Genomic DNA, 13131 nt, shown 5'->3' on the forward strand with positions numbered 1-13131 from the left:
TTAGAATGCTATCTTCTTTGTATACTGATCATTAGAATGCTATCTGAATTACATACTGGTCATAAGAATGTTATTTGCATTATATACTGGTGGCAGTGATGTAATCTTCATTGTATACTAGTCACTACGTACATCTTCTATTCCCGCATACATACCATGGTGTGTTTTCCTGAGGCGGGGGGGCCCAAAATAGCAATTCTTGGCACTGTGGATGAGAAATACAAAGTACAGTCAGTCATTCTATGTAGTACAGCACAAATCTGGTTTGAACATTGTCCAGTCCCTGTTTTACCTCATCAGTACAACCCTGAGTTTTGGGGTAACTTTACTGGCACATATACTACTTGGAGAAGTAAAAAGCCCTAATTAATCTGTATCCTTTCCCGCTGGAACGCTGCAGCTTTCTACAGATTTACTGAAAATTTACACAGCAAACCTGTTACGTGAGGCTCCGTATAGACTCCAGTTTGTCGGGGTCATTTAGCAGGGAATAGGGAGACCAGGGGCTCCTAGTGTAGTGAATAGTAGAGTTTTCAACCATAAGACCCACACCAACCATCAGACCCTCACCAACCATAAGACCCTCATCAACCATCAGGCCCTCACCAACCATAAGACCCTCACCAACCATCAGACCCTCACCAACCATAAGACCCTCACCAACCATCAGACCCTCACCAGCCATCAGACCCTCACCAGCCATCAGACCCTCACCAGCCATAAGACCCTCACCAGCCATAAGACCCTCACCAGCCATAAGACCCTCACCAGCCATCAGAACCTCACCAGCCATCAGACCCTCACCAATCATCAGACCCTCACCAACCATCAGACCCTCACCAACCATCAGACCCTCACCAACCATCAGACCCTCACCAACCATCAGACCCTCACCAACCATAATACCCTCGCCAGCCATCAGAACCTCACCAGCCATCAGAACCTCGCTAACCATCAGGCCCTCGCCAGCCATCAGAACATCACCAGCCATCAGACCCTCGCCAACCATCAGGCCCTCGCCAGCCATCAGGCCCTCACCAGCCATCAGGCCCTGACCAACCATAAGACCCTCACCAACCATCAAACCCTCACAAACCATAAGACCCTCACTAACCATAAGACCCTCACCAACCATAAGACCCTCACCAACCATAAGACCCTCATCAACCATAAGACCCTCACCAACCATCAGACCCTCACCACCCATCAGACCCTCACCAAACATCAGTCCCTCGCCAGCCATCAGAACCTCACCAGCCATCAGAACCTCACCAACCATAAGACCCTCACCAGCCATTAGACCCTCAATAACCATCAGGCCCTCGCCAGTTGTCAGGCCCTCACCAGCCATCAGGCCCTCACCAGCCATCAGACCCTCACCAGCCATCAGACCCTTACCAATCTAAGCAGATCAACCAATCAAGCAGAAGTCAAGGGAAAGAGGAAACAGACATGCTGGACTACAACTTCAGGGGGACAGAGAGATCTGGAGAGGTACAGAGGAATCTAGGAAGGGGGACAGGAGGGTTTGAGGGAGAGTACAAACACAAATGAGTCGGGGGTCTGACACAAATGAGCCTGGGGTCTGGAGAGTTTGGAGGAGGACAGAGGAGTTTGGAGGAGGAGGATAAAGGAGTCTGGAATGATGGGACAGAGGAGCCTGGAGAGAGGGAACAGAGGAACCTGGATAGAAGGGACAGAAGAGTTTAAAAGAGAAGGAGGGGGCAGAGGAGTCTTGAGGAGAACAGAGGAGTCTGGAGGAGAAGGACAGAGGAGTATGAAGGAGAACAGAGGAGTCTGGAGGGAGGGGGCAGAATAGTCTGGAGGGAGGGGACAGAGGAGTCTGCAGGAGGAGGATATAGGAGTTTGAAGGGAGGAGGATAGAGGAGCCTGGAGGGAGGGAACAGAGGAGTCTAAAGGAGAAAGAGAAAGGGGGATGAAGGGGGGGCAGAGGAGTCTGGAGGAGGAGGACAGAGAAGTCTGAAGGAAAAGGAGAAAAAGGAGACAAAGGGGTCTAGAAGGATGGTACATAGGAGTCTGGAAGAGGACAGGGGGGTCTGGAAGCAGGGGACAGAGGGTGGGGAAAGAGGATTGTCACAAGTTGTTACTATTTAGAACCTGTGCTGTTTTATTTATTTATTGCTTTTTCTTTTCCAGTTCTTGTTATTTGATTTTTCTTCTTTGAGTTTTATTATATATTTTTTGGTTTTCTGGATGTTTTGATGCCCACGGCTACAAATTACTCTCAGGGTCCTACAAAAACACCCTAAACCGTCCCAACCACATGAAAAGCCCAAAATGTGAGAGGAAAATGAAAGATTTTCAAAACCCTAAAAATACTTTCACCAGATGATGACATAAAGGGGGATTTCAGACTTATAAACACTCGATGGCGCCGCTTTCGTTTGATTGGCTGCTGCATTATTTGTTATTTTTATTTATTTCTAGAAGACGCCGTCATCTGCTCTTTATTAAGACTCTTTGGTTTTTCACCCCCAACTTGGCGCACCTTGAAATTCCGACTGTGCGCGATGGAATAATTCATTACCATAGCCATGAAAGACGCTCGGTGCCAAGATTAATCAACTTCTGCGGCGCACATCAAAGCCGGGCGTGAAACCTTTCCATCCACCGATCCTTTTGAGGTTTTAACTAGGAAAGTGATTGAATATTCACAAGGAAATCCTGGAGGAATTGAGTCTTTTATGCGCAGCGTTTTTGGACAAACGTTTGATAAAGAAAGGGAACACTCCATTATCTGCTGGAATCAGCCTGTAATATGGCCCCGGGCTGCTGTAAATGTTCAGTTTGTACTAAATCTCTCATATATAGGTTTTTTTTTTCATCTCCTCTTATTGGATGAAGCTGAATGAGGCCGCGGACACGTCTGAGGAATCGCAGTCATTGTGAAGCTGATGAACGCCTCTATAAATGGCGCCGTAATGTCTACCCTGACACGCCGACGTGTAGCCTGCGGCTAAGTCACTCCAAAGGAGGAAGTCACCGAGCAGCCATGTTGGATTTGTCAACTGAGTGGAATGATCACCTGTTCATGGATATCCCCGCTATTAGTGTATCTGAGCTTAACGCCCGTCATACTGTCTGCCAAGCTACTGTATCTAAGCATTTCATATGTGATACACTAAGCTGGTGTACCTAGGCCTATTGGGTGAAATACTGTCTCCTGAGAAGTGTATCTAATTCTATCATGTGTAATACTGTATACTAAGCCACTGTATGAAAGCGTATTATATGTGATACTCTACAATACTATACAATAAAATGATGTACATAATCTTATTATATGTGATATTCTACACTGTACATCTTATTATATGTGATATTCTGCACTATACATAATCTTATTATATGTGATATTCTACACTATACATAATCTTATTATATGTGATATTCTACACTATACATAATCTTATTATATGTGATATTCTACACTATAATCTTATTATATGTGATATTCTACACTATAATCTTATTATATGTGATATTCTACACTATACATAATCTTATTATATGTGATATTCTACACTATACATAATCTTATTATATGTGATATTCTACACTATACATAATCTTATTATATGTGATATTCTGCACTATACATAATCTTATTATATGTGATATTCTGCACTATACATAATCTTATTATATGTGATATTCTACACTGTACATATTATTATATGTGATATTCTGCACTATACATAATCTTATTATATGTGATATTCTACACTGTACATATTATTATATGTGATATTCTGCACTATACATAATCTTATTATATGTGATATTCTACACTGTACATAATCTTATTATATGTGATATTCTGCACTATACATAATCTTATTATATGTGATATTCTACACTGTACATAATCTTATTATATGTGATATTCTGCACTATACATAATCTTATTATATGTGATATTCTACACTGTACATATTATTATATGTGATATTCTGCACTATACATAATCTTATTTTATGTGATATTCTACACTATAATCTTATTATATGTGATATTCTACACTGTACATAATCTTATTATATGTGATATTCTGCACTATACATAATCTTATTATATGTGATATTCTACACTGTACATAATCTTATTTTATGTGATATTCTACACTATAATCTTATTATATGTGATATTCTACACTGTACATAATCTTATTATATGTGATATTCTACACTGTACATAATCTTATTATATGTGATATTCTACACTGTACATAATATTATATGTGATATTCTACACTGTACATATTATTATATGTGATATTCTACACTGTACATAATCTTATTATATGTGATATTCTACACTATACATAATCTTATCATATGTGATATTCTACACTGTACATAATCTTATTATATGTGATATTCTACACTGTACATAATATTATATGTGATATTCTACACTGTACATATTATTATATGTGATATTCTGCACTGTACATAATCTTATTATATGTGATATTCTACACTATAATCTTATTATATGTGATATTCTACACTATACATAATCTTATTATATGTGATATTCTACACTATACATAATCTTATTATATGTGATATTCTACACTATAATCTTATTATATGTGATATTCTACACTGTACATAATCTTATTATATGTGATATTCTACACTATACATAATCTTATTATATGTGATATTCTACACTATACATAATCTTATTATATGTGATATTCTACACTGTACATATTATTATATGTGATATTCTGCACTATACATAATCTTATTATATGTGATATTCTACACTGTACATATTATTATATGTGATATTCTACACTATACATAATCTTATTATATGTGATATTCTGCACTATACATAATCTTATTATATGTGATATTCTGCACTATACATAATCTTATTATATGTGATATTCTACACTGTACATAATCTTATTTTATGTGATATTCTACACTATAATCTTATAATATGTGATATTCTACACTGTACATAATCTTATTATATGTGATATTCTGCACTATACATAATCTTATTATATGTGATATTCTACACTGTACATAATCTTATTTTATGTGATATTCTACACTATAATCTTATTATATGTGATATTCTACACTGTACATAATCTTACTATATGTGATATTCTACACTGTACATAATCTTATTATATGTGATATTCTACACTGTACATAATCTTATTATATGTGATATTCTACACTGTACATAATCTTACTATATGTGATATTCTACACTGTACATAATCTTATATGTGATATTCTACACTGTACATAATCTTATTATATGTGATATTCTACACTGTACATAATATTATATGTGATATTCTACACTGTACATATTATATGTGATATTCTACACTGTACATAATCTTACTATATGTGATATTCTACACTATACATAATCTTATTATGTGATATTCTACACTGTACATAATCTTATTATATGTGATATTCTACACTGTACATAATATTATATGTGATATTCTACACTGTACATATTATTATATGTGATATTCTGCACTGTACATAATCTTATTATATGTGATATTCTACACTATACATAATCTTATTATATGTGATATTCTACACTGTACATAATCCTATTATATGTGATATTCTGCACTATACATAATCTTATTATATGTGATATTCTACACTATACATAATCTTATTATATGTGATATTCTACACTATAATCTTATTATATGTGATATTCTACACTATACATAATCTTATTATATGTGATATTCTACACTGTACATAATATTATATGTGATATTCTACACTGTACATATTATTATATGTGATATTCTGCACTGTACATAATCTTATTATATGTGATATTCTACACTATAATCTTATTATATGTGATATTCTACACTATACATAATCTTATTATATGTGATATTCTACACTATACATAATCTTATTATATGTGATATTCTACACTATACATAATCTTATTATATGTGATATTCTACACTATACATAATCTTATTATATGTGATATTCTACACTATACATAATCTTATTATATGTGATATTCTACACTGTACATATTATTATATGTGATATTCTGCACTGTACATAATCTTATTATATGTGATATTGGATAACCCCTTTAAGCATCAAAATAGAGCTAAAAAAATTAAATGGACAGACAATCTAATATAGGAGTTAAAAAAAAAAAACAAAAAAAAAAAAAAAAAAAATATATATATATATATATATATATATATATATATATATATATATACACACACAAATAAAGGCATATTTTAAAGTTTAAAATGCATTGCATATTCTAAAAATCCTTGTGTAGAACTGTAAAACAAAAAAAAGAAAAGAAAATAGTTTAAGCACTCCCCACCACGTTAAGCTGCGCCTTTGCCAAAATCACTCGCTTTTGGTAGTTTTTACACATCCTCTTGGCTGTCGGTTATTCTGTGAGCCAAACCCACGCTTATTCAGGAGTGATTTTGGAAGTACTCCGAGTAATTTCTGCTTTTTGTCTGGAACACGCCCATTTTTTTGGGTTAACCACGCCCATCTTCTTGTAATAAAAAAAAAACCCACTCCGAGTGTTTTCAAAAGTGCAAGTTGTGCGGTGTAAAATTTGGGCGCAGAATTAGTCGCACGGATGATGCGACAAAAATTTAGGCGCATAAACCGAGAAAAAAAGTCGGTTGGACTTTAGTAAATCAGGGCCACTGTGTCCAAGCCTATCATGTGAGATACTATCTGCTGCTCTTATGTATCTAAAGCTCTGTTCACATCATGTTTTAATCATCCATTGGAGGTATATTTTGGGTCCGATATATACGCCAAAAGCGACATTCTTCTGACATACACTGGGTCAATGGGGCCTTATGGAGATACATGTGGACTACTTGTGAATGCGAAATAGGAAATAAACGTAATATAGAAGTAGACGGGGATTGTTACCAAAGTTTTGACCAATGGTCTCCATCCTATAGTTCTTAAAGGAGTACTCCGCCCCTAGACATCTTATCCCCTATCCAAAGGATAAAGGATAAGTTGTCTGATCACGGGGGTCCCGTCGCTGCGGCACCCCAGACATCCGGTGCACGGAGCGAACATTGCTCCGTGCTGGATGACTGGCGATGCGGGGCGGAGGCTCGTGATGTCACGGCCACACCCCCTCAATACAAGTCTATGGGAGGGGGCGTGACTACCGTCACGCCCCCTCCCATAGACTTGCATTGAGGGGGCATGGCCGTGGCGTCACGAGCCTCCAGCGCTGCACCCGACGCTCTAAACGAACGCCGGGTGCAGCAGGGAGATCACGGGGGTTCCCAGTGCCGGGACCCCCACGATCAGACATCGCTCTGTGCCAGATGATGTCACGACCACGTGATGTCACGACCACGCCCCCTCAATACAAGTCTATGAGAGGGGGTGTGACAGTCGTAACGCCCCCTCCCATAGACTTGCATTGAGGGGGCATGGCCGTGGCGTCATGAGCCTCCAGAGCTGCACCCGACGCTCTAAACGAACGCCGGGTGCAGCAGGGAGATCGCGGTGATAAGATTTCTAGGGGCGGAGTACACCTTTAATATCTTACCATATACACAGGAGTCCCTTATGGATATCCAGCCCATGCAGAACTACAACTCCCAGTATCTAAAGCTCTGTTCACATCATGTTTTAATCATCCATTGGAGATATATGTTGGGCACGGTATATGGGTCAACGGGAGCCTATAAAGATACATTTGGACAATGCGCCTCAAGCTTTCCCATCGCATCCTATGAAATTAGAGAAAACATTACACGAAGCCGGCCATGTGCGGTACAGAGCACTACACCCCCCATCATGTACAGTCCTCATCAGATCTTCTAGCCATTATTTCCGTTTTTCAGGACGGAGGTAAATCACTGACATTCTGTTTATCTCATCATTTTTTCTATTATTTACAGTGCACTTTATTATTTCTTTTTTTTTTCCTTTCTTGTTGTCCTAATTTTTCAGGAAATAACCCCGGGAGGATTCCCACTAATAAATATGTAAATGTTCCAAGTGGCGGATCAGACGCTGTGGCAGCGGCGAGGACGCCGCATTGTTTAGAGCTCATTAGACCTGATGTTTTTTGCATGTTTCCTTTTATTTATTTATTAATTTGCAGGCGATCACCAGAGACGCTTCGTGGCGTGAAGATTGAGCTCCGAGGGAATTGCGCTGCTTGTGAATGCGAAATGGGACATAAACGCAATAAAGAAGTAGATGGGGATTATTACCAAAGTTTTGACCAATGGTCTCCATCCTATAGTTGTTAATATCTTACCATATACACAGGGGTCCCTTATGGATCTCCAGCTCTTGCAGAACTACAACTCCCAGTATGTCCCGACATCCAAAAGTAGTTTTGCAATGGTTCCAGTCATGTTACTATATACACAGGGGTCCCTTAAAGAGTTATACTCTGATGGAAAACGTTTTATTTTATTTTAATGAACTGGTGGCAGAAAGTTAAACAGATTTGTAAATGACTTCTATTAAAAAATCTTTACCCTTCCAGTACTTTTTAGCAGCTGTATGCTACAGAGAAAATTCTTTTCTTTTTGAATTTCTTTTTTGTCTTGTCCACAGTGCTCTCTGCTGACTCCTGATGCCCGTATTAGGAACTGTCCAGAACAGCATAGGTTTGCTATGGGGATCTTCTCCTGCTCTGGACAGTTCCTGATACGGGCATCAGGTGTCAGCCGAGAGCAATGTGGACAAGACAAAAAAGAAATTAAAAAAGAATAGAATTTCCTCTGTAGCATACAACTGCTAATAAGTACTGGAAGGGTAAAGATTTTTTAATAGAAGTAATTAAAAAATCTGTTTAACTTTCTGGCACCAGTTCATAAAAAAAAAAAAAAAAAAAAATGTTTTCCACCGGAGTACCCCTTTAAGGACCTCCATCTCTTGCAGAACTACAACTCCCAGTATGCCCTAATATCCAAAAGTAGTTTTGCAATGGTTCCAGTCATGTTACCATAAACTACAGTCCTGTGGAGAGGGGATAAGTTTAGTTTCCCGGGCGACCGCATTTACTCAAGATCAGTGTTTCACAACCAGTGTGCCTCCATCTGTTGCAAAACTACAACTCCCAGCATGCCCGGACAGCCAACGGCTGTCCGGGCATGCTGGGAATTGTAGTTTTGCAACAGCTGGAGGCACAGTGGTTGGGAAACACTGGCTTATCCCAACAGCAAGGCCCTGTTTCTGGGTCAGAAGATCCATAGTGTGCAATGCGCCAACAGCTATCCGAGCATGCTGGGAGTTGTAGTTTCGCAACAGCTGGAGGCCCTCTGGTTGAGAAACACTGGCTTATCCCAAAACCAAGACCGTGTCGGAAGATCCATAGTGTGCAATGCACCAATGGCTGTCTGGGCATGCTGGAGATTTTCAACAGCTTTTCAACATTTTGCAACAGCTGGAGGCACCTTGGTTGGGAAACACTGTTTTAGATGGCTATAAAAAAAAGGAGCAGATGAATTGCAGAAAAATTCAAAGTCATTCTACAAACATTCAGGATCATGTGATGATGAACAAGGCTTTATCCACCATGATGGAGACCATGTAAAAGATAGAAATGATCACTTAGGATGCATTCTCGCCACGTTTCTGCAATACGGCAGCCAGATCCGGTGGGAGAATTTAAAACTTTGACATCTTGGGTCCATTACCGGGAAACTCCCCAGATCCTATAAATCCAATAGAGAACCTGTGGTCAATCCTCAAACAGGGGGAGGACAATGAAAAACCCCAGAGATTGTGATAAACTCTGTTCAGTAAGAACGGGAGGTCAGAGGTCAGGATTGGGTCCCGGAGATGATATCCAGCATGGAAGGGTGAACTGCAGAAGTCTTGGAGAAGAAAAAGGGTCAGCACTGGGAATATTTTATGTGTGTCAATAAAAGTGTAAAAACCTATGAAATGTAAGAGTGCATTCACACCATGATTATGCATCCGGACCCGGTGTAATGAAGAAAACTGTGTCCCTGTAGAGGAATGTGACCCTTCACACAGGGACACCCTTTTCTGCTTTACAGCCGGCTACCTCTCACTCCCTAATCCCTAAACCTAACCCCTAATCCTAACCCTGACCCCTAATCCTAAACATGACCCCTAATCCTAACCCTGACCCCTAATCCTAACCCCTAATCCTAAACATGACCCCTAATCCTAAACCCTAAACTTAATCCTAACTCCTAATACCAACCCCTAAACCTAACCATGACCGCTAATCCTAACCCCTAATCCTAAACCTGACCCGTAATTCTAACTCCTAATACTAACCCCTAATCCTAAACCTGACCCCTAATCCTAAACCTAACCCCTAATCCTAAACCTGACCCCTAATCCTAAACCTAAACCCCTAACCCTGACCCCTAAACCCCACGCCTAACAGCGATCAGCACTGAAAAGGGCTGAGAGCGCTGAGCTGAGGTCACATTCACCTAAGGGTCACAGTTTTTTTTTTACTTCAGAGAGCTCTGAGCTCAGGTCACATTTGACTACTGGTCACAGTTTTTCACTTCACCGGCAGCCATACTGAGTAATCGTGGTGTGAATATACCCCAATTGTTCTTCAGTAACCAGAGAATCATCCGAGTAAACAATCTAACAACACTGGAGCCGGAAACTGTAATAAAAAATAATAAGGATCTAGATCTATTCCAGTGCCTGGTCCTGGAGTACAGACGAGAATAATGCACTCACACCCGCTACGCCTTCATCTGAGCCGCCGCAGAGTTTACACCTCATTATCTATAATCCTGCAAAAACCTAACCCAAGGATCTCAGCAGCCGAGGAGCCGAGGGCCCGGGCAGGGAGAGGGGCCCAGATCTGACAAAAAGCCATCATTACCGACCCCGAGAAGAGTACGGGGAGCGCACAGCATTAAACATTGATATCTGCAAACATCTGCTCCCCCGCCCAGAGCCGCGCGCAGTCAGCTCTGCTGCATCTGAAGAACAGGGGAGGCATCCGCAGGACTCCCATACATGGCCAAAGCACTTTATATTAGTTGTGTCTTTTTGACTTTATCCACTCAGCAGTGAGTTGTCTCCGTATCACTCCATGAGTCTTGTCTTAAGTCAACATCACTGAGGCTTCTCCATTATAAAATAGTCTTCCATCAGTCCTTCCTCCTTCCTTTCTGTCTTCCATCAGTCCTTCCTCCTTCCTTTCTGTCTTCCATCAGTCCTTCCTCCTTCCTTTCTGTCTTCCATTAGTCCTTCCTCCTTCCCGTCCGTCTTTTCTCTGTCCTTTCTGTCAATATTTGCTTTGTCCTTCCTCCTTCCCATGCATCTTCCTTCTGTCTTTGCTCTGTTCTTTCTCCTTCCTGTACACCTTCACTCTGTCCTTCCTTCTACCCATCCATTTTCCCTCTGATCTTCTCTCCTTCCTTCTTCCCATCCATCTTGCGCTGGCCTTCTTATCTGTCTCTACTCTGTTTTTCCTCCTTTCATCTGTCTCCATTCTCAATTTCTTCCTTCCCGTCTACCTCTGCTTTGTCCTTCCTCTTTTCCATCCATCTTCCCTCTGTCCTTCCTTCCTCCCATCCATCTTCCCTCTGTCCTTCCTTCCTCCCATCCATCTTCCCTCTGTCCTTCCTTCCTCCCATCCATCTTCCCTCTGTCCTTCCTTCCTCCCATCCATCTTCCCTCTGTCCATCTTCCTCCCATCCTCCCTATGTCCTTCCTTCTATCCATCCTCCCTATATCCTTCCTTCCATCCATCTTCCCTCTGTCCTTCCTTCCTCCCATCCATCTTCCCTCTGTCCATCTTCCTTCCATCCATCCTCCCTATGTCCTTCCTCCTTCCTGTCCATCTACGTCTGTCCTTCCTTCTTTCCTTCCACCATTGCTGCCTATTTCCACCATCCTGGTAACACTTCCTTTTTCCTTCCTCTTTCTTATACATTTCCCTACACCCTTCCGCTTTCCCTATTATCTTTACTCTGCCCTTTCCCCTTCTTGTCATCTTTATCTTTCATATTCTTCCCTCCCATTTGAGTACACGTTTCTGCTTTTTCCTTCTTCCTCTTCAGGCCTCGTTCACACGGTGGAATTTCCAAGCAGAATCCGGAGGAATAATTCAGCTCTGAAATACTGTTGCAGCAGAGTCCCATTGTTTTCTGCGGAGGAAACAGCTGCTGCAGAAATTCTGATTCTGGCCTGACATGTCAATTGTTTCTGCAGAATCCGCTTTGAAATCCATTGCCGACATGAACATCCCGTCACTCTGCCTTCTTCTTCCTGTTCATCTTCGTTCCACCTTTCTTCTCCTCACTCAGATCTCTGCAGTTCTATGTAGCAGATTCAGCAATGGGGGGGATTCCTCCAGGAAAAGTGCGATGGTTCCCCAAGCTGCCTGTGCCCCCCATCATGTACACATCTGAAGTTCATATATTCTTATTACGTTGTTGACCATTTAGTACATCTTATTATACATCTGATTCATCAAGAAGAATAAAACGGACATTACTTTTGGGCTTCAGGTTTTCTCCCGGCTCAGTCCATTTAGGAAGTCTTTATTCCGGAGAATTGGCGGCGTCTCTGCGGTGATTATTTACCGGGCAGAAGCGATCCCTCCTTCTCTCTATATATATATCATTCATCGCTCATGTTATTGACAAAGGCTCCGGAGGGGATGATGAAAAGTGGATACGCTCTGATTTCTATCCACGCCCAAACTAAAACTCAGAACATGTCTCCTCGTCAGGAGCATTTGTAAAAGGAAAGAAATCGATAACTGCGTCTGCAGAAGCCTAATATATCATATTATGTCACACCCTAAAACAGTGTTTCCCAACCAGGGTGCCTCCAGCTGTTGCAAAACTACAACTCCCAGCATGCCCGGACAGCCTTCGGCTGTCCGGGCATGCTGGGAGTTATAGTTTTGCAACAGCTGGAGGCACCCTGGTTGGGAAACACTGCCTTAAAATGACAACATTACTGGCCTTTTATCTTATGCGGACAGAGGCTCTGCCTCCTAATACATAGTTACAAATGGCGTCAAATTTTAAATGAAAGTGATTCAGAGAAATGACAATATGGTGAACAGTGTTCAACTACATGTACTAGG

General features: G+C 40.7%; 1 protein-coding gene across 1 annotated transcript in view; it reads right to left on the reverse strand.

The window, feature by feature from the left end:
• AK8 (adenylate kinase 8) overlaps positions 1-13131 on the reverse strand; it is a gene marked incomplete in the record, with an annotated part of 77840 nt that overhangs the window by 60964 nt on the left and 3745 nt on the right. The window contains 1 exon segment of the mRNA XM_056541189.1: positions 156-205. Coding sequence (XP_056397164.1) covers positions 156-205 — 50 coding nt within the window.

The sequence above is a fragment of the Hyla sarda genome, chromosome 9 (genome assembly GCF_029499605.1).
Source record: "Hyla sarda isolate aHylSar1 chromosome 9, aHylSar1.hap1, whole genome shotgun sequence".
Lineage (NCBI taxonomy): Eukaryota > Metazoa > Chordata > Amphibia > Anura > Hylidae > Hyla > Hyla sarda.